We start from the raw sequence: 21,525 nt of genomic DNA on the forward strand, positions 1-21,525 counted from the left end.
GGAATGTCACATTGACATCTGGTATAATTATATCAGATGTATGTGTACTTGAAAGATAATAAAATCATGGGGAGCTTACTGTTCTTGTCATTGTCTTCTGCTTTGTGTCTATTTTCATCCTTCATTCTCTGCTTTCAGGCTTACCACTGTTTGTCCAACGTACTGTGGCTCGAACAATTGTCCTCCAGGAAATCATTGGCAAAGGTCGCTTTGGGGAAGTGTGGCGTGGTCGATGGCGTGGTGGTGATGTAGCTGTGAAAATTTTCTCATCACGGGAAGAGCGATCATGGTTTAGAGAAGCTGAAATCTATCAAACAGTCATGTTGCGTCATGAGAACATTCTGGGATTTATTGCTGCAGACAACAAAGGTATTTTTTGCTTTGATGCTCCAGTAAACAAACAAATGCTTCAATTGCCTTTGAAGCCTAATATTAATGTATGATAGGTTCATACTTAAATCTAATTTTCCTTTTTTTTTAAATGTGATTCAGCATGTACTACAAAAGAGATCACTTTGAAATTAAGACTTGTCTCTTAGCATGATCTGTGAATATGCTTTGAGGCTTGTGGCTTCTTGGTTTATTCCATGTTTTCCCTATCCATACTTCTTACCAATCTGCAGAGTATGGCAAAACAGTTTTAAAATTAAAAAAGGCAGAAACACAATTGTTACCTTTGCTTGTTCATGGGCTTCACTCTGAACTGTTTACAGCAGTGTTCAAAACCACAACTAAATGTGATTTTAAATTCAGTTATTGTATATTAATGATATAGCAATAGCTATTATATGCTGCTTTGAATTAAAACCCAATTAATAGGTTACTATCTAGAAATAGTAACAGAGTTTTGACAGGCAATTTTGGGGGAGAGGAGCTTGGATAGAAATAAAAATTTACATTTACTTAAGTGGGGACGTGGTGCCTCAGTGGCTAAGATGCTGAGCTTGTGGATCAGAAAGGTTGGCAGGTTGGTGGTTTGAATCCCTAGTGCCATGTAATGGAGTGAGCTCCCGTTACTTGTCTCAATTTCTACCAACCTAGCAGTTCGAAAGCACATAAAAAATGCAGGTAGAAAAATAGGAACCACCTTTGATGGGAAGATAACAGCATTCCATGCACCTTTGGCATTTAGTCATGCCAGCCACATGACCACGGAGACGTCTTCAGACAGCTCCCACAGAGACTTCTTCAGACAGCTCTGGCTCTTCGGCTTTGAAACTGAGATGAGCACCGCACCCTAGAGTCGGGAACATCTAGCATATATATATGCGAGGAGAACCTTTACCTTTAAGAAGTGGGGATGTAAATATTGAAGAAAAAAATTGAAGTGTCAGATTTAAGAGCAAGAGGGAATACATATTGACAACAGGAAGAAATGGCTGAGGGTTAAGGTTAGGGTTAGGGTTAGATATGTTGCCTAGAAACATATTCTGTCAAAAAACAGAAACCAAAATTGAGAAATTGATCTGATCTTTTGCAGTTCATGCAAATTTGTTAAGTTTATCTTGAAACACCTCTGAATATCTGCTTGGTTATCAGTTATTTACAATGTTCATTGTGTGATGAATTCAAGACTGAACAATATTAAAATAACTTGGCAATCTAATTACATCCAAGTGTATGCTGTGAGGCACAGTTAACATCTATAAAAGTATCCAGAAAAGCACATTATTTTGAAGCTCTTCAAGCTTCAATAATCTAATGCTGTATGAAATGACAACATTCCTGCACATTAGTTTTTAACTGCCTTCTAATGGAGCAAAGACTGGCAAACCCAGAATCAGCTTTTATATTTCTATCCCCTAAGCATTATTCTCTGCTTTTACGATGTGCCTTTTATAGACACAAAAGCAGTCTGCAATCACTATTCTGTGGAGAGAAGTATATAGGGCTGGATTAGTTTGCTGCATTGTACAGTTGCAAACCTAAACACAAAAATTGGGTACACAGACCATCTGAGATATGTTATAATGTTTATTAAAATTTACATAAATATACACAAAATGAATACAAGTAAGGAAAAAGGGGGAAAGTATAAAGAAAAAGGAAAAAATATAAAAAGAGATATTCCCTTCATCAAAACAAGTAATAACTTTTGTTGTAGTAATGTGATGTTACTGAAATTGTTTTCAGTAACATCACCTTACTACAACAAAAATTATTCTTCTGTCTCATTGCTTATTTATAAACAAAATTTAAAGCCTTTTCATTTAGTCCTAATCAGCAAAATCCATTAAGTTATGAGAAAATAACATATATATTATTAATAAAATAAACCAGTTTCACATTTCTTTCCTTTTAACACACTACCTTATCACTTTTTCTTGTTGTTCCCATATTTTATCTATCTATAAATACATATTAAATATACGTACGTACGTACGTACGTACGTACGTACATACATACATACATACATACATACATACATCTTGCTCAAATAAGGCAACATCATATTCCTTCCCTTTTTTTAAAAAAAACTTGATATTTAAATAGTTTATCAAAATCTGGAAGTTTAACACATCTCTTTTGTAAATCCAAAGTAAATTAATTGTTCAAATCCCGTGCCTTTCCTACAGCTCCCAGGACTCTAAAACCCACCAGAGCAAGTGTCTTATAATCTTCTTGTAGGGAGCCACTAACCCCTGGTACATGTCCCAGAGCCAAGGGTTAGGGCCCAGGCCTCAGAAGCGCCAGGCAAGCTGAGAAGATGCATTTGTGCAACCATCGCACACGCACAAAACCATCCCCTCTCCCCTGCTGCCAGCAGTCCTCAGAGCTGGAATCGTTTGGGATTGATGGTATAGAGAATTTAAGGACCATCCCAGGTTCTATCTTTACTGATCCATTCACCAGCTCCTCATTCTACTGTAGATGTCAGCTCTGCTTTCCATGGAATGCCATTGCTTCTCCAGATGTTCCTGTTTCTTACCTCATTTCCCATTGGTGAAAATGTTGTTAGCAACATTTTCTGGAGCAAGAGTGAGAAGAGGAAATCATTGTCAAATTCAATCTCTACCACAATATTTTGATTGTTGTGAGGATTAAACTGGAAAAGGAATAGTACAAACTTGCATTAGTATAAATCCCACAACAAACAGCTACACAGATACATACAGTTAAAATATAACATATTTCTGAACCGTGCTAAATAGCAGCAAGCAGTAACGAGCAATCTCTGTTGTTCAATGACATCTAAAAAAAGACCATTGTTATTTTCTTGTTTCAGTATATTTCCCCTTTTTGTATTGCCAACAGATAATGGCACTTGGACACAATTATGGTTGGTCTCTGATTACCATGAGCATGGCTCTCTGTTTGATTACCTCAACCGATACACTGTAACTATTGAAGGGATGATTAAATTGGCTCTGTCTGCTGCCAGTGGTTTGGCACATCTGCACATGGAAATTGTGGGGACTCAAGGTAAGGGGTACTAATGTAGATTTGATAATGAACAACTGGAAATTAGAAAAACTAAACTCTTGATATTATTGATAGTGTCAAACTTGCGGTGTCAAGTTGCCATCACATGACATATTGTGACATTTTTTTCCTTTTCTTGGAGCTGGGGGTGTGTGTGGCCTGCATGTGACACATTCGGCCCATGGGCTGCCAGTGTGACACTCCTGGACTAGGAGGAGTGAAGCAAGGGATCTCATTCTCACTTCCTAAAGGTCTGGGTGAAGAGCCAAGTCTTCATGGCTCCTCAAAACAACAGCAGAGTGGAGGCCAGCTGGCTCTCAGGGAAAAAGCATTCCAAAGGGTACAGTTTGCTACAAAGAAGATACACTTCCAGGGTCCCAATTGGTCATATTGTTTAATGAAAGGAACTGGCATCATACCAACTTTGCAGGCTTGAATTAGCCTATATGTTAATATTGAGAAATTTTAGAAATCTGTTATTGTTTATTTAAGAGGAAGAGATATTTGGAATATGTGGGCTAGTGATTCTGTTTAGTGAACTGAAGCATAGTATCTCTTATTCAAAGTAATGAGGAATTGTACTTTAAGATAATCAGGATTGATGTGCTAAGGAAGGATATAAGTGAGAATAGATCATTCCCTTTTTTCATCCTACATTTTAAATGGTGATTTAACAAGATAGAAATAGTATATGTGAACTGTCCTATTGTCTTAATCTAGGATGAGTTGGCAATAGAAAACTCATTCAACTTACATTGTTGAAGTTGGATAAAAGAGCTTGTTTTTTTTCCCCTTCAGGATAAATGACAATTTCTAGATCTCGGATGAACATTATCATGACTTAGCCAAGGTTTTTACATGGCACTCTTTTTCGTTTTTTCTTGGCCAGAGTGTATAAACAGAACTCACTCTCTCATCCTTTGTTAGGAAAACCTGGGATTGCACATCGTGACTTGAAATCCAAAAATATATTAGTGAAGAAGAATGGAACTTGTGCCATTGCAGACCTTGGTCTAGCTGTCCGCCATGATTCTGTTACTGATACAATTGATATTGCCCCTAATCAGAGAGTTGGAACAAAACGGTGAGTAATTACACCTGAGCTGACTGGGTTGGATAGATAAAGATACAGCTGGTAATTTTGAAAGCTTCCTTTCTCTGTAGCCGGTTGGTTGCTTCATTTTTAGAATTGTATTTTCTTAGCCATTAGCTGTTAACTCTAATTAGTTTTTTTCCATAAGCATAATTAGAATTGGGTATTTGTGAATCAATTACAGTGTTAAATTACTTCTGAAATTTAAAGAGTTTCCCAATAAGGTACTTTATAGCATAAAATATTCTTTAACAAAATCATGTGCATTAGAAACTTAATCAACATTTCTATAAATATGAGCAGTTCATTAAATGGTGAATTGTAGAAGTAGAATAATAATCTTTAATGATAGCTGAACACACATTAGTTAAGCAATTGTCTTTTATCTACATGAACTATATACTTAAAATTTGCATTGTGTTTAATATGTTCTTCTTTCAAAATGATTTCCAAATAAATTATTTGGGATAACCCTTAATATCCTTAGTGTAAAATCTTGTGGATTGTATTTCAACAACCTTTTCTGGCAACCATACTTTTTGTAGAGCTAAATCCAAGCACTCACATAAATATTGTATTACAGAGCATATAACTAAATCACTTGATAAATGAGAGGAAGTTTTGTAGAATGATTTCTATTCCTGCTTCACCTTTCCTGCCAAGAAGTGCTCCTAACTAGCAAGACAAAATTATCATTCTTTTTAGCTTGATTTTGTTGGTAAACGTTTTACAAATGCTGTTAACAGAAAGTCAAATAATATAAAACATTCTAAAATATTACAGGCTTTCCTCAAAGTTGTTGAATGAATTTTTGTTCTTATTTATAATAGTTGACAATAGATCATGATTTTCTGTGTAAGTGGCATATGTGAAGCATATGTATCTCAAATGGATGCCATTAATCTGATTGTTCTTTTGCTACAGTTACATGGCCCCTGAGGTTCTTGATGAAACAATAAACATGAAACATTTTGATTCATTTAAGTGTGCGGATATCTATGCCCTTGGCCTGGTTTACTGGGAAATTGCGCGCAGGTGCAACTCAGGAGGTAATCTCTCTTCCCCCTCCCTCTCTCCCTCCCCCTCCCTCCCTCCCTCCCTCCCCCTCTCTCTCTCTCTCTTCCTCCCATAAAAGTTAGAGTTTTCTATTGGCTTCAGATCTTACAATTCAGTGCATTTTAATTCAAAGCAAATAGCAAGTTGCTGACTCAGAATCTAACTTTGTTTCCATTGATTTAGCTTTGTAATAGGACTTTCCTTTAATACGTTCGAATCATAGTCATTGGTTCAAACCACAAAGCTACAGTTCAGGATTAACATTAAATGTTATTTTCTTGTTCTCTTTGTTATATTAATTAACAGAGGTGGTATGTCATAAAGTATTTAAAAAACATTCCTCTTTAATCTGCATGACTGCAGAATGTATTCCAAAGTAAGATAATTTTTTTTACTATATTTCTATTGACCAGTTATAATTCATTTTTGTCATCAACTGAAAAAGAATATTGTTTATTAAATGGAAATAAGCAGGAAGCAGAAAAGAGATCATAGTTAACAGTCTATGCTTATTAAAAGTATTATTTAAATTTACTTTTATGCCATCCCAATCATCCAAAATAATTCTAAGAGGTGTATATAATAAGATAGGCAATTAATCTCTTATTGAAGATTTTTGTGTAAGATACAACTGTGTAGTAGTTGTTAAGTATATGGAACCAGGAAAATCACTGGTTCCCAAATACAGAAGGTGAAATGAACATAAACATGTTTTGAATTTGTGTTTAAAAGGAGGGAAAGAGATTTTGTTCATTGTTATGTTATCATGATATGTAATATTGAAAAGTAGTTTGGAAAAAGCAGTGGTGAAATAGTTTGGAAAAAGCAGTGGTGAAATCTAAATTGATCTTAATAATTTCATTGTGAGAAATCTGAAGAAAAATAGTTTCATATGGATTGGATAGTATATTCTGTATATTGGGAAAGCCCTCAACCACCAAAACTGAAAGACTAATATATTACTTCTAGGTTTCACTTGGCCATTATTTATGATTCCTTAGGAGAAAAATATTTTTAATGCACTGTTAGATAATAATTTTCTTGTTTTTTCTAGGACCATCGTGAGTATTTTTCATGCAGTATTTGCTGAAAATTATATATATATATATATATATATATATATATATATATATATATATATATATATATATATATATACACACACACATACATACATACACACACACACACACACACACACATATATACATGTTGTATTTGTGCTGAGAAATAAAGGGAGACTAGTATAGATCTATTTCAAGCTATTTAGCTCTCATCAGCTAAATAGATCTATACTAGTCTCCCTTTATTTATTTATCAACACAAATACAACACAAATGTAACAAAGGCAACAGTAAAAATATTGGGTTTCTGTCTGGATGGTCTCTTATGACAAGCCGATGGACAGAGAATGGAAGCAGTGCACTTCCTCCCATATTTGGGCATACCAGGGGTTGTGACTTTAAATGTATATTTATATATATATCATTTTTTTCTTATTTTCTATAGTTTTCTATTTTGGTAATAAAAATATTGTTAAAGAAGCAGGCTACAGACTCTTTTCCTGTGCACATATTGTTGTTATTATATAATGATCATAATTTATTATTATTGAAAACCAACTTGCACACATCAGATATCAGCTTCACTCCTAAGTTCCATGTTGTATGATACTTCCTGCTCCTTTTGCAGGCTTTTCATCCTATATCATTAACGCTACTGTGCCTATGTAAAAGATACTTTCATAAGAAATAATAGCTTGATTCGCTTTTTTCCTTTTAGGTATTCATGAAGAATATCAGCTCCCATACTATGACCTTGTGCCCTCTGACCCATCCATTGAAGAAATGCGAAAAGTGGTATGTGAACAGAAACTACGACCGAACATTCCCAACTGGTGGCAGAGTTATGAGGTACAGTTGATCTTGAAAACTGAAAAGCATGCCATAAGGCCTAATTCTTAATATATAATATTTGTCATATTAGCTAGAGGGGAAAGGAAAGCTTCAGCAAATTCTTGACATGAAATCTTGGTACCAGTTGGATAAAGAACCCCAGTTACCAATTCATCCTCTCTTTTTAATGTTTTGTATTGAAGCATTTTATTCTGGTTTATTGAATAAGGTCTGTGCAATCAATAGGTTAATCCACACAATTTTCTATGAAATATATTAGAATTCTGGCTTTGATTGTAGTTCTAGCCAATCAGTTAAAATGGACTAGATTATACAGTACATTGCACTAAGCTAAGATTTGCATAATTGTGGCACTTTAAATAACACATTGGATTCCCACATTTCAAGCCAAGCCAAACCAAACAGGACCACATTATAACCAGACATAGAATTTAAACACAACCATTTTTTCAAATTTTCTTCATTTGTTTGTAGAAAGGTAGAAATGAATAGTTTACATGCAAAAGACAAAACTCAAGTGCAGATTTCAGCTTCAAAGTGTTAAAAAGAAGTTGGATTGGCTCTGGCTTGGTTTTCATATAATACAAAGCAAAAAAACACCCCAAATTTTAGCATAGTGTTTATGCTAGTATGGAATATTTAACAAAATGTAGTTTTTAAAAACAGCTTTGAGTTCTGTGGAAATGCAGCCAATGACAAGAATTGTCTCTTTCATGATTGTGAAAGACAAATCTTTGCTTCTTTTAAGAGGCAATTGGCAAACACTGAATTTTATTTTGACTAGATTTTTTAAGAAGTCCTAATAAGAAAATAAGATGCCACTTCATTTTTAAATGCATACTAATAAAAAAAATAAGCACATAGCAGCATCATAAGCATAAAAGCAACCTATTCTTCATAGATTTTTTTTAAAAAGTGGATTCGATCTGCTGAAAAGAGATTTCTCTTAATCCCATTCTCCCCATTTTCCCAGGCTTTGCGAATTATGGGGAAAATGATGCGGGAGTGCTGGTATGCCAATGGAGCAGCACGGCTAACAGCTTTACGCATCAAGAAAACTCTTTCTCAACTCAGTATCCAGGAAGATGTGAAAATTTAGACTGCAAGCACCATCTTGAGGAAAGTGCACAAAAAGCTGCCATGCAAGAATTGATGTGGTGAAGAAGGCCTACCTCGTCTTTGTATTCAGCCTGCTGCTATCAACTGGACAGCTTGGCCTGCAAGTGGCCAGGTGAGGAGGATCGACATTAGAGACTTCACTCATTTCCTCATTCAAGAGTGAAATGCATCTTTTTTGAATTTCCTCTCGAAAGCGTTTTGAGGGGCTTGTATAGGAGAATGTCAGTCACAATATAACCTTGTTTCTCTTATGGAAATCCCTGTAAATTTGAGTTATGTGCTGATTAGGGAAAGCCTTATGGCTTGGGAGAAGAAGATACTTACTTGTGGATTAAAAAGTGTGGCAAGGGGAAGGTTTCGAGGACTGATATGTACACACAGGCACCTTGTGTGCCCTTTGTCGGGCCAGATAGTGGCCCTTTTCTAGCTCAATAGATCCTAAGCCAGAACTACAGCGTGTGCATGTGCAAAGGTATGCATCCCTTTGCCCCGTAGGTGTGTATTGTGTCTGCTTGTGCTCCTGTGCATGTTGAAAATGTAGAGTGTCCTTTTGTGAAGTGCAGGTGCTAATTCCCTATTTCTCACTAGCTGATAATTAGCTGTCTTCTCATTAGGAAGGAGTAGGTTTCTGCTCTGCTAAATAGTAGAATTGGGGGGGAGGGGCACCATACAAATGGTTTCACTGCCATTATTCCCCTCTTTTTTTAAAGCAGGGAAAATACTTTGATTGTGCGTGTTTGTTTTTTCATTTATAATTCTCTCATAATGGGTAGCAATGATTACCTAGCAAGCAGAAAGAATTGTGAAAGAATTAGGTATCTGCTGAAATTGGTGCTTTCCTAGTTAAAGAAAGACAAACAAAATTGACCGTATAGGATCATTGCCCTTCCATTTCTCAAGGTGCCTTTGGCAGAACTACATTTCTCTATCGAATGAAATGGCTGTGGAGAAATATGCACTCAGAGACTTCCTGGCAACATTTGTCCTTTCAAGGAACAATGACTGCAAAATAAAGCTGGTGTGTGCGTGTGTGTACGTGTGTGTGTACGTATGTTTATGTGCATATAGATAGTTAAATATAATATGATCTCCCTTATTCTGGAAGCTACTTTGTGTCACTTGGGGGTGGGGTGGGGTGGGATGGGATAGGGAAGGATTGGGAATGGATTAACTGCATGCATTTTGTTTGAATTAAATGATCAGGGCGTAGTAGGACTGATTAGGCTGTCACATCTTTTGGGGTGGGGGGTGGGGAGACAGCCTGAGATTGTATTGTGATGCAAATAATGCATTAGAAACTCCATTATGTGTAGGTTGGGTGTTTGATAGATAACTCCTGAAGCCATAACTTTTAACTGGAGTGGTTTGATTAATTTTTTTAATTCTTATTTTAATGGAGGGGCTGGATTTTAACTTTTTTTACTATTGTTTATAAAATAGATAATTACCTCTCATTTGTTTATAAAGAAATCACTGCAAAAAAGGAAAAAAACTGAGAAATGCACACAGCTCAATTTTACACTGGAACTGTTTCTATATAAACCATGAGCCCTCGACTACTAAGAGGAGGAGTTATCCCTTCTTGGACAGGGGATTTTATAAGAATATAAAACATTCTGTGTTTGTTGTTTCTCCGAATAGGCATGTGTTTGTCTTTCCTTCCCTCGCCCTTAACCTTTCTTGTGTCTTTGTATTATATACATTGCAGAGTTCCATTGTGTATTGGAGTCAATTTGACATGTTCCTTTAGGTCTGTAACAAGTTGTAGCTTCTTTTAATGCTGTGTTTTGAAAATCTCAGGCGCTTTTGTTTGTAGGGATATGTGGGATTTGTGCTTCTGATTGTAAAACTTGCCTTTTTCTATTATTTTGGTCTGATCATTTCTGAGCCAGAGACCACCACAAATCTCTAGCAAAGGGACACCATTTACTAAAATCTTCCTTGCATTTCTGATCTAAAGTAAAAGGCACCTTGAAATTTATGTTAATCATATATTTTCATAAATAAGAAATGGCATCTATGATTGCTGGAGTTGGAATTGAGAACAATGTATCACGAAGATTTACACTTGGAGCTCAGGTAATGGAAATGTTCATGTGTATAATTTACTGTCAAATCCACCTCCAATTAAAAAGAGCCATTTGATTTTCATAGATAAGCTGAAGATTTTAAGTGATAGACATGAAATTAACTTGAGGCTAAAAAGTGTGTACTTCCCTTAAACGTGTTTTGTATTGCCTAGTGGTAAATAATTTTGCCAAAACGTATGTCCTATTCGTATTGCATACTTCTTGACATTTTACTCCTAGATCTACGGCTTAGAGGCAGATTAACCTGTTTTGTATAGTCAGTTTGGAGTAGAATTCCCCCTATTATGCCTTATAGTAATTTGCTTCAAATATTACATCAGTTGCTTCCTTCTCAGAATAAATCAGTTCTGCATGAAAGGCTATTTATTTAATAGTGCATGTAATCTGCTCGAATCCCATAAGAAATTGGGGATGTACAACATCATAACAAAAAAATCCCAACCTATAACAATAGCCAAATTCAAATACTTATCAATAACAAAAAATAACTACAGAGAGCAGAAATAAAAAGATAAGCTGGCCATCCAGGATCAAAAGTGCACTGAAATAAAATAGCTTTAAACCTGTTTACATTAGGTGGGGACTGCATATACTTTTGCGGGGAGAATATTCCCTGAGTTGGAGGATACTGTAAACTTCACAGACCCTTTCTTGATGACTAAACCAGTGAATGCTGGTATAATATTGCCTGCATGTATCCCACCATGTGCCATTTAGGGCTTTATGGCCAATGGCCAGCACTTTGAATTGGCCCAGAAGCTTACCATCTACCTATGCAGGATCTTTAATATAGGTGTGATTCTGGCTAGATGGGGCTATCTTGCCAATAATCTTACTGCCACATTTTGTATCAGGTACAACTTCCAGATTGTCTTCAAAGGCAGCTCATTGTAATACACATTGCAGTAGTCAAGTAGTAATCAAAATCTGAGTTATTGAAGACAAGGCATCCTGTTCTATGTAGGATTGTAAATAGTGAAAACCTGACCACAGTTTCCACCAGTCATTTAAGTAGGAATTGTGAATCCATGCAGACCCCAAATTGACAACCACATCCTTAAGGGGGAGATAATGCTGTCCAGAGTGGTCCACTGACCATTATCAACCCTGCCTCACAGAATTTGATGTTAGCTTGCTCCATCCAAACCTCATAGATGCTGATTCAGAACGTCTGTAGGATTGTGAAGTATAATTGGCAATCCTTAGGGTTCAAAGAAGATGCTATGTTTTAGAGCTCACCTGTGGACACAGAGGTGGTTCTGCAGTCCCAGTCTGGAAGTACAGAGTCTAGCACAGTGGGGGCAATGGAAGTCCATTGTTGTAGTAAGAATGGGTGTTATTCTCTGATGCTGCCCAGTTGTTGTTTTTTCCAGTTTTGATGGGCGCCTGGTTTTCAAAGCTGGTTAAGACTTCATAGCACAGAGCTTGCTAGCATATTCTGTCATTAGTTGTGACTTCTAGTTCCCATAGTTGGGTGTCACAGTAGCATAGAGTTTCATTTGCAGTGTATTTGTAGAGCTTGCATGGTTGACTCTGAAGTCTCTTCTCAAGCTCCAGTAGAGCAACTGGCAAGGCATATAGCGGTCATCCATGCTGAGGACATATCTCACCCATCTCCTATGACCTCTCATAATTAGGGACTTGGTGCTGGTGGACGCTGCATAATCCAGGACCTCCAGATTGGAGGTCTTACCAATGAATGCCAAGGGTTGATTGGAGAGCGCACATGTGAAATTTCTCCACTTTGATGTATCTTCGGTGCAGAGTCCAGTACTCACATTTATATAAGAGGGACGGTCTACAGCTCTGTAGACTTTTTGCTTCATGGATATATGGATGCTATGTTGATTAAGCACTCTAGTACACAGTCGTCCCCGTGCTTGACTATCCATGCTGATCCTGAAGTCAAATTTCTTTCTCCAAAAAAACATCACTCAAGATGATGCTTCCAAAGTATTTGAAGCTACTTATCAGCTTAGCTTGAGCCAGTAAATCACCTGTTCCACCAGTTTCATATAGATTTTAAACAACATGGAGCCCTGTGGGAGTCCACACTAAAAACTTCATGGATTCAAGTGCAACTCCCACAAGTCACTGAATGACCACACTCTCAGGTAGGAAGCAGTACTACTGTAAAATGGTGCCTCAAACTCCTTGTAAGAAGGACACCATGGTATTCTTGATGGCATTTATACTTAGTTCTGATAAAACCAAGACCGGCATAGTCCCCTCGCCCCATCTGCATCTGAAGGAAGTTTATCTATCAGGAAAGACAGTGCCATTTTTGTCGCATAACCAGGTCTTGATCCTGACTGAACAGGGTCCAGATAACCTGCTCCCTCTAGGATCTTTGCTAGCTAATTACCTACTACTTTGCAATATCCTTTGTTAAGAAGGGTAGATTACATATAGGGCAAGCTTTATCAAGCACAGCTGTACCCAGTTTTTCTTTTTCAGTTGCCCCCTTCAAAGCAGACAGCATCCGCTTCTCTCTCAAAGAAGCATAAATAACCTCCCAGATCCAGCTGATCACACTCTAGACACCCACCCAAAGGAGTCACAAATACAACATAATGGTGGGTGATCAGACTGCAGAGGATTCTGTCTGCTTTCTTGGATTCCACAAGCTCAGAATAATCCAGATCACATCTGGTGGCACCCCAGGCCCCACAATAGGCTTTGCCCTCCTGGCATCCAATCCAGAGAAGACAAGGACCATTTTATTCATAAAGAAACCATCAAATTAATCCAGCAAAACTGGATTCTTGAGATTGTGTGTTTGTGTTATCATGACAAAGTAAAAATGACCAAAGAATTGTTTTTCCTAAATGGAAAACATGAATATTTGCCTGATTTTACACTGTAGGCATATTCAAAAAAGGGCCCTTAGATTGCACCATTTTAATAAAGCAGAGTTGAGTGGTGCTTTAAGACATTTCTTTGATGTGTCTATATCACTCCAGTGACTTGGTAGTTAGCTACTGCAGTTGGCATCTTTGACTAAGAAGAGCAAATATTCTGTTTACTATGATAACAATAGCATTAATATTTCTAACCATTCCTTATAGTTACTTAAAAGTAAAACTAGTAGGAGGTTCCATTTTAATATTAAATCAGTAACTGTCATGGTACATTGAGGTTCTTTTCATGAAATTTAAGTCCAATGACCAATAATCCAGCTATGGGGTACAATAGCAGGATAGAGTCCCCATGTTAAATTCCATTTGGGGAACGTCAGCCAGCTTTATCAGAACAAACATTAAAAGTCTTGATATGAAATTTCCCAGTAGAAAACTGCATTTGCAATGCCCTTAATGTTTTCCAAAATTTATATGGTATGGCTTATACTTGGGGGTCACACCGGCTTCAGAATAGATCATTCTTGGTACTATTGTCTTGTCTCTTCTGTCTTTCTTGTCCCCAAAATTTATTCCTTCTTGACCTTTATATTTGTTTCAAGTTTTATATGTTTTACTAGAGAAAGACTGTAAAATAGCCACTTAGACACTTTATCTCCTCAGTATGCAAATGTAAATAGATGTAATATAGGAAAGAAATCTTTTGTTTTAATATAAGAATGAGGCTGTCAAATTTTTGCTTGTACATTATTAAAAGTTTGTTTTTATTCACATAAACTCTTGCGACTTTTTATGTTTCAATTCTGACTTTACTGTACTTTACATACTTGAATTTTAATATTAGCTAAGAGAATGGAAAGATAAATACATAAAGACAACTTAAAGATATAACTGAGCTACATGAAACTATGTTTCTAATAATTGTATAAAAGAATACTGTAGGAAAAAATTACGTTGTCATTATTGGAACTGTGCTATGAGAATAAAGCAAATGTTAGGGCTTGAATTGGATCGTTTTCAGAATACAGGTAATCCTCATCTTATGACCACAACTGAGGCAAACATTTCCCTTGCTAAGCAAAGCGATTGTATGTGAGTCAGGCCACATTCTACGACCTTTTTGCCACGATTGTTATACAGTTGAGTGAATCGTGATCATTATAAAAGAATTGGCTCCCACTATTGACTTTACTTGTTGGAAGCTGGCTGGGAAGGTTGCAAATGGCGATCCCATGACTCTGGGATTTTGGAATTGTCATAAGTACATGCCAGTCGCCAAGCACCCAAATTTTAAACCTTGTGACTATGGGGATATGATGGTTGTAAGTATGAGGACTGGTTGTAAGTCACTTTTTTCAGTGCCTTTGTAACTTCAAATGGTCACTCAATGAATACTTGTAAGTTCATTGCTGCCATCACTTTAATGGTATTCTTACGCTTCAGGATTATTCATCTGTGAAACAACTTCTAGGGAAGTTCTCATGTTGTCCAGAGAACCAGAAATGCGAAAGAGTGAAAAGTGCAAGGTACCTGGCCTTCCTGTTCTTTTTGGTTTGGTGCAACACATTCATCCTGTATAATTTGCTTGGTAACAAGTGCCATTCATCTCAGTAGAATTTACTTACATGTAAAGCATGAGTAGAATTTCAGTGTTAATGAAGCTCTGCTTAATGGATTATCTCACAAATTTGGGATTTGGTTTTCTGAATTATGCTTTAATCTTGCCCTAAAAACGTGTTCCCAGTACATGATGGTTGTATAGCTGTGGGATTGGCCAACTACTAATGCCGTCTACTTTCTCGCTGGAGTGCCAGAAGGATGCTGAACAATCGTCATGGGTTAATCTACTGTGCATTATTTTTCAAAACATTTTGAGAATTTTTGATTTACTCTTTATCCATTTAAGAGACAAAAAATGGAGAAAGATGGTTAGTTATTGATCTACAGATTTTGAATCTATGTCAGGTCCAACAATCTGGAAAATAATTCCCAGCAAGAACATACTAGAATATATTTAAAACAGCTCATAAAGGGAATAATAGCCTTAAAACGAGAAAATTATCACATCTGAATCAACAACCAAGCAAGGACAAACAAAGACTACATAGCAGGACTGAACAGTTTTATATTCTCAAAAATATTCTGCACCCATCTGGAAGAGGATGATAGGAGTAGCATACAAGAAAAATGTCATGACTGAAATGTATCTTTACTTTTGCCAGTGTTGTAATACTGTCACCTTAAAAAGGGGTGCAACAATTACACGTAGGTTAGGGAATATTTGTCAATTGGTTTTTATTGTTACCTGTACTCTTCCTCTGATATGTTTTTGTCAACTCCTCAGTAATAATTCATTGAACTATTAAATGGTATAAATGTGGATTGGATCAGTTTCTCAGCTTCAAGGTCAATTCCATGTAATTACACTTTGACCCAGGCCAACTAGTAGGGATAGGAGAAACTAGAGCTTACTCTAGGGCAGTGTTTTTCAACCACTGTGCCGCGGCACACTAGTGTGCCGTGACATAGTGTAAGGTGTGCCGTGGGAAAAACACCCGCCTATAGTCAATATAGGCACAGAGTTAATTTTTTTTAACATTTTCTAATGGTGGTGTGCCTCGTGATTTTTTTCATGAAAAAAGTGTGCCTTTGCACAAAAAAGGTTGAAAAACACTGCTCTAGGGCAGTGTTTCTCAACTATGGCAACTGGAAGATGTGTAGCTGAGAAATTCTGAGACTTAGAAGTCCTCATATCCTCCAGCTACCATGGTTGAGAAACACTGCTGTAGGGAGATATGCATATTAGCAAACTAATTTTGTACCATATGGCAGAGGAGCTGTGTGCCTTCTTACTCTGTTCAGAGATGTAGGGAAAAAATGGAATAATCAAGTCTGCTTCAGTCCCTAACATTTATCACAAGCTTTCTCTATAAACAGTTCTATACTTTCACTACTGGTGCCTTGAGATGCAGACTGTTAGAATTGCTAATAACAAGATATTGAAGTATGGAATTTCTCTCCTTTCTGATAGCTTTTTTTCCTCCAGCAGCAGCAGCAACAACAACAACAAAAAAGCATTATAAAAATTAAGGTTATTTGGGCTTCCAAAATGAATTCTGAAGAACTATTTTATTATGGTTGTGCACAATCCTTATGAAGATGTTTATAAGATCATTCTGCCCTTTATTTCTCTTCCCTATATAATATTTGTAAAACAATCATTAGCAGTTGACAGAAGTGAAACGTAAGATTCCATAGACTTTCTCACCCATCAAATCCCCATTTTTACTTCATTTTTTAGTTTCATTACAGAAATATTCTGTCACAGTATCAGGAGCCAAATAGAGAACTGAAACATATTTCTAAAGACACTGCAAATGGATTTTGAGATTGCCAGTGACCCGCATACGCTCAGCTTCCCAGCAGCAGCCATCTACCTGTCTGCCAGCCTACTTGTGAATCACCTGGGTCTTGCTGGCTTCTCTGTTGACTTTGTTTATTGGACACTTGCGGGACATTATAAGGTGGTCCTCACTTAATGATCTTCAATCCTCATTTCAGACCAACAACTAAAATGCCAGAATTACTGTTGCTAAGTAATGCAGTAATGAGATATCCCACTTTACACGGTGCATCGCTAAACAATGGAAATTCTTCCAATTTCCATTGTTAAGCAAGGGCTACCAGTAGATGTATAACCAACAAACAATGTGGCTTTTCTTTTTTCAGATAATTTCTCTGAGAATGGATGTTTTCCCATTGTACTGCTCAGTTCCTCCAGCTGTTGTAAATCTTGGCACAGATAACGATTTGGATTCCTTCTACTCAATATATGTGTAATGTTTGATTTACTGCAGTGAGAACTGTTATTCAAAAAGCTTTTGAATTAAATTAATTAATTTTAAGTCCATCTTGGGCTCCCGGAAAAGGTTTTCTAGCCATCAAGCGTTTCTATTAACATACACGACCTTGCACTAGGAATCTGTGGCCTCACTTCTGCGTAAGAGATCCCTAAGCAAGGAGATCCCTCCGACTATTCTTGAAAGGACAGATGTTCCAAACAACAACCCCAAATGAGAAATCCATGTATTGCGCACATCAGTCCTAAGGGGAGTTCCAAAATACAAAATATTAGTCTCTCGAGGGATTTTTCTACAGCCGCTACACCCTTATGTTTGTCTTGCTTCCCATTTGTTTGCTGTTGACTTCTTCATTCCTTTCTGAAAATTAAGATCAGCTGTGGAGACCTAGCCCAGAACTTGTTCCATGGAAATAATTGCTGGCCATGCCTCATAATGCAACAAAGCTCAGCTATCCACATTGTAATAATAGGTTATGAAAAACTAAATTCTTGCTTATAATTTTACCCTTTCTGTTGTGCCTATGTAGTATTAAAGACAGTGTGATAGTTTGGTATTTTTATTTTAGCATTTCCTTTTTGTTGGAAAATTGTATGGAAAACAAACCAGTCCTTCCTTTTATGTTAATACAATGATTTTTCTGTGTTTCTAATATTTTCCCACGAATTCAGATTCAGACTCCAATTCTGGCAGTGCTCCAACTCTGTGTGTTGTTAGCCTCGGGAATCTTCAAACCATGATTCATCTGAGGAGGCTGATCAATCAGGCATCTCCTGGTCACCTAGAGCAGACAGATGTGATGAGGCATGATTCTCAAACCTCAAGTCTGAATGCATTCAATGGCAAGCACAGCAGCGCCATTCACTGAGTTTCCTCTCTAGACAAAGGGTGAATTCTCAAAAATTGTAAAGAATAATTTTAATGAAGGCAAATAATAAGTGTCCTAGAGAGAAATTCCCTGAAGATGGGCTCCATCATGAGTCCAAAAGCTCTGGTCCCAGTGACTGACCAAATTGGATCCTACAATAATTTTCATTATTAAAATTAAATATGCAGGTTTCATTAAATAAAAAATAAATAAAACTATATTGCCAAGCTCTATAAAGTATATTCATTAGCATCAAGATAAGTTACCAATTTTAAAAGGGACGCCGACCTCATGGAACAGCATGAAGTTTTAGAATGGCCAGAAGTGCTTTACTTTCTGAAACTTCATATTTTTGAATAATCATTAAATGACCAGTTGTAAATCAAATGAAGGTAAAGATTCCCCTGCTTATATATGCTAGTCATTCCCGACTCTAGGGGACGGTGCTCATCTCCATTTCAAAGCCGAAGAGCCAGCACTGTCCAAAGACAGTCTCTGTGGTCATGTGGCCGGCATGACTAAACGCCGAAGGCTCACGGAACACTGTTACCTTCCCACCAAAGGTGGTTCCTATTTTTCTATTTGCATTTTTACGTGCTTTCGAACTGCTAGGTTGGCAGAAGCTATGACAAATAACGGGAGCTGACTCCATTACGCATCGCTAGGGATTCGAACTGCCAAACTGCCGCCTTTTTGATCGACAAGCTCAGCATCTTAGCCACTGAGCCACCACGTCCCTTTTTGTAAATTGAGTACAATGTAATAATTGTATAATATAATAATTGACTTTTAACCAGTGCTATCTATATATAAAGGACTGAAAAAGCTGCCTTTTAAATTCTGAGAGATGCTGCAATCTTTCAGTTCAAACAGCACCTTTTCTTTAGTTTTTCCTTGGATTAAAAGGTTGTGATGCTCCTTAGACTCCTCTATATGTTACACAATCCAGCCACGTATGCAAACCACTACACAGACACGCAAGTAAGGTTTCAACAATCAAACAATACTTGCAAGAATCGTTTGCACTTATCCTTTCTCCACTCCTCCACTGTGTGATTTAAGAAAGTGAGATCCATGATGGCATCTAATTATCCATCTCTAATAGCACATATGTGAATAGCACATTTTTTTCTGGGATTGCAGCCTGAGGGAGGAAGTAAAGGTTTCTGTGCAACTCCCTTAATCAGAGAATCTGGGAATTGTCCACAGATCAGGCTTTCTCAACCTTAGCTATTTTTAAGACATGTGGATTTCAACTCCCAAAGTTGAGAAACACTGATCTAGATCAGCGGTCACCAACTGATCGTCCATGGGCCACTAGTGGTCCATAAGAAAAGTTTGGTGATCCGCAGAAAAATGGTGGCTGGAGCTGGAGGGTCTTGTTCCAGTGGGACTGCATCATGGCCTAGAACTGATCCATCTCCGTCCGCTGAGCTTCCAGCTGCCGGTACCTGGCCTTGCACTCCCGCAGGTCTTCCCTCTGCTTGGAAAGCCTATGCCTGCAGTCCTCAGTGAGGTGCTTCTACTGCGCCTCCTTCTCGGTCAGAACCAATTTGAACTGGGCTGTTGGGTGGCTACTTAGCTTCCTGTTGGGGCCCTAAGGTGAGGAGTGGCTGGGAGGGGAAGGGCGAGTAGAGGCTGGCGAGGTGCCCCTTGACAGGAGTGACATCGAGTGGCCACACCCACCCAGTCACATGACCACCTAGCCACACCCACCTAGCGGTTATTAGGTAGATCATATTAGTGGTCCACTTGATTTAAAATTATTAATTTAGTGGTCCCGGAGATCTGAAAGGTTGGGGACCCCTGGTCTAGATGACTCCAGATTGGGGGATGCTGGCGCGCATAATGTGCTGTCTCTTCTAGTGAGAGCGACAGAACAGCTCGATATAAAATGGATAGTTGTGAGCTTGGATAGTATTTCTAACGATGTGCTACTTGTAAACGAATGAGGTACATCACTGAATAAGCCTAGAAGAATGCATGCTTCTCTTAACAGTCTTTTCTTAGTAGCCATGAAGGTTTCCTCTGAAATTTATCCATGCCGACGCTAGAAGGAGCTACATTACCACACATCCTTCCCACGTTTTCGCGCAGACTATGAAATATGAATGTTTATGCATTTGCGGCTTGACAGTCCTGGGCCACATTCTGAAAGCATCCCCGTCTGTGGACCAAAACTGAAAACACTAACTAGGAAAACGTTCCTTTGCTTCCTTTCAGGAATATCGACCTGTTCCGAAGTACATTATGCGCCCCAGCGTTTCCCAATCTGGAGCCATCTAGACCGCGGTTTCTCAACTTTGGGAATTAAAAGTCCCCATGTCTTAAAAGTAGCCAAGGCTGAGAAAGCCTGATCTGTGGACGATTCCCAAATTCTCTGATTAAGGGAGTTGCATTCCGGTACAACAGAAGGGCGCAGGGTTGGGGAAGCAAACGTCAGGTAGGTGCTAAAGGAAAAAGACGGTCTTGTGCAAGCAATCTTCTTTGTTTGGGACACGATCGCCCCTTGTCTTCCCACACACGTAACGGTGCGGGAGCAGCGAGAAAAAAAAAACTCGTCTGAGACAGTTTCGGATTTGCACTTAAAAGCTGAATCGGCCTCTACAAAGATCGCCTTTTTTGTAAGCTTAGGACGCCGGCCAACAAGATCCGGTTTCTTAGCCTGAGGCTCACCGCAGCGGAAGCTCCGCTACCTGGGCCGTTTAAAAAAAAAAAGCAGCGTTGTTTCACAGTGCTACCGACCGCAGACGGCTGCAATGATGGGGCCTCAGGGGAACTGACGCTTCGCTTGCGAACTGTCCTCCACAGGTTCCAAAGGAAGCTGTCTCCGCCACCCGCCAGCTTTTGTCACTGGAGAACAACCCTGAGGACTAGCGACTTGGAAAATGGAATTGTAGACCTCTCCTAACTTTAGACAGAGTTTAACAGAATGACAGAGTTGGAAGGGACCTTGGAGGTCTTGTAGCCCAACCCTGCCGCTCCCTCTCGGAGTTTTCCTTCTTCCCGAGGGGAAAAGCCTTCCTGGCAGGAATGGGCCGAGTGGGGCGGGGGGGGGGGGGAAAGCAAGCTTGGCTGATAGACAACAGCCCCGATAATGTCTCCTATACCTGTATTGGGGAAGCGTCCAGACAGAGGTCAGAGCTTTTGTCACTAGATAAGAACCCTGAGGACTAGCGGCTTGGAAAATGGAATTGTAGACCTCTCCTAACTTCAGACAGAGTTTAACAGAATGACAGAG

At 38.2% G+C, this 21,525-nt stretch overlaps 1 protein-coding gene across 2 annotated transcripts in view; it reads left to right on the plus strand.

Annotated features, from left to right (window-relative positions):
* Nucleotides 1-14,333, plus strand: part of ACVR1B (activin A receptor type 1B) — a 46,508-nt gene extending 32,175 nt beyond the window's left edge. For both annotated transcript variants that reach the window (XM_014075983.2, XM_014075984.2), the window contains exons 4-9: nt 139-369; nt 3,257-3,424; nt 4,352-4,508; nt 5,442-5,566; nt 7,356-7,486; nt 8,463-14,333. In XM_014075983.2, the coding sequence (XP_013931458.2) occupies nt 139-369; nt 3,257-3,424; nt 4,352-4,508; nt 5,442-5,566; nt 7,356-7,486; nt 8,463-8,588 (938 nt within the window). In that variant the 3' untranslated portion in view covers nt 8,589-14,333. The remainder of the gene's footprint in view (nt 1-138; nt 370-3,256; nt 3,425-4,351; nt 4,509-5,441; nt 5,567-7,355; nt 7,487-8,462) is intronic.
* Nucleotides 14,334-21,525: the final 7,192 nt, after the last annotated feature.

Source organism: Thamnophis sirtalis, unplaced genomic scaffold (genome assembly GCF_051295495.1).
Source record: "Thamnophis sirtalis isolate CommonGarterSnake01/CBP01778 unplaced genomic scaffold, rThaSir2_p1.2 scaffold_3, whole genome shotgun sequence".
Lineage (NCBI taxonomy): Eukaryota > Metazoa > Chordata > Lepidosauria > Squamata > Natricidae > Thamnophis > Thamnophis sirtalis.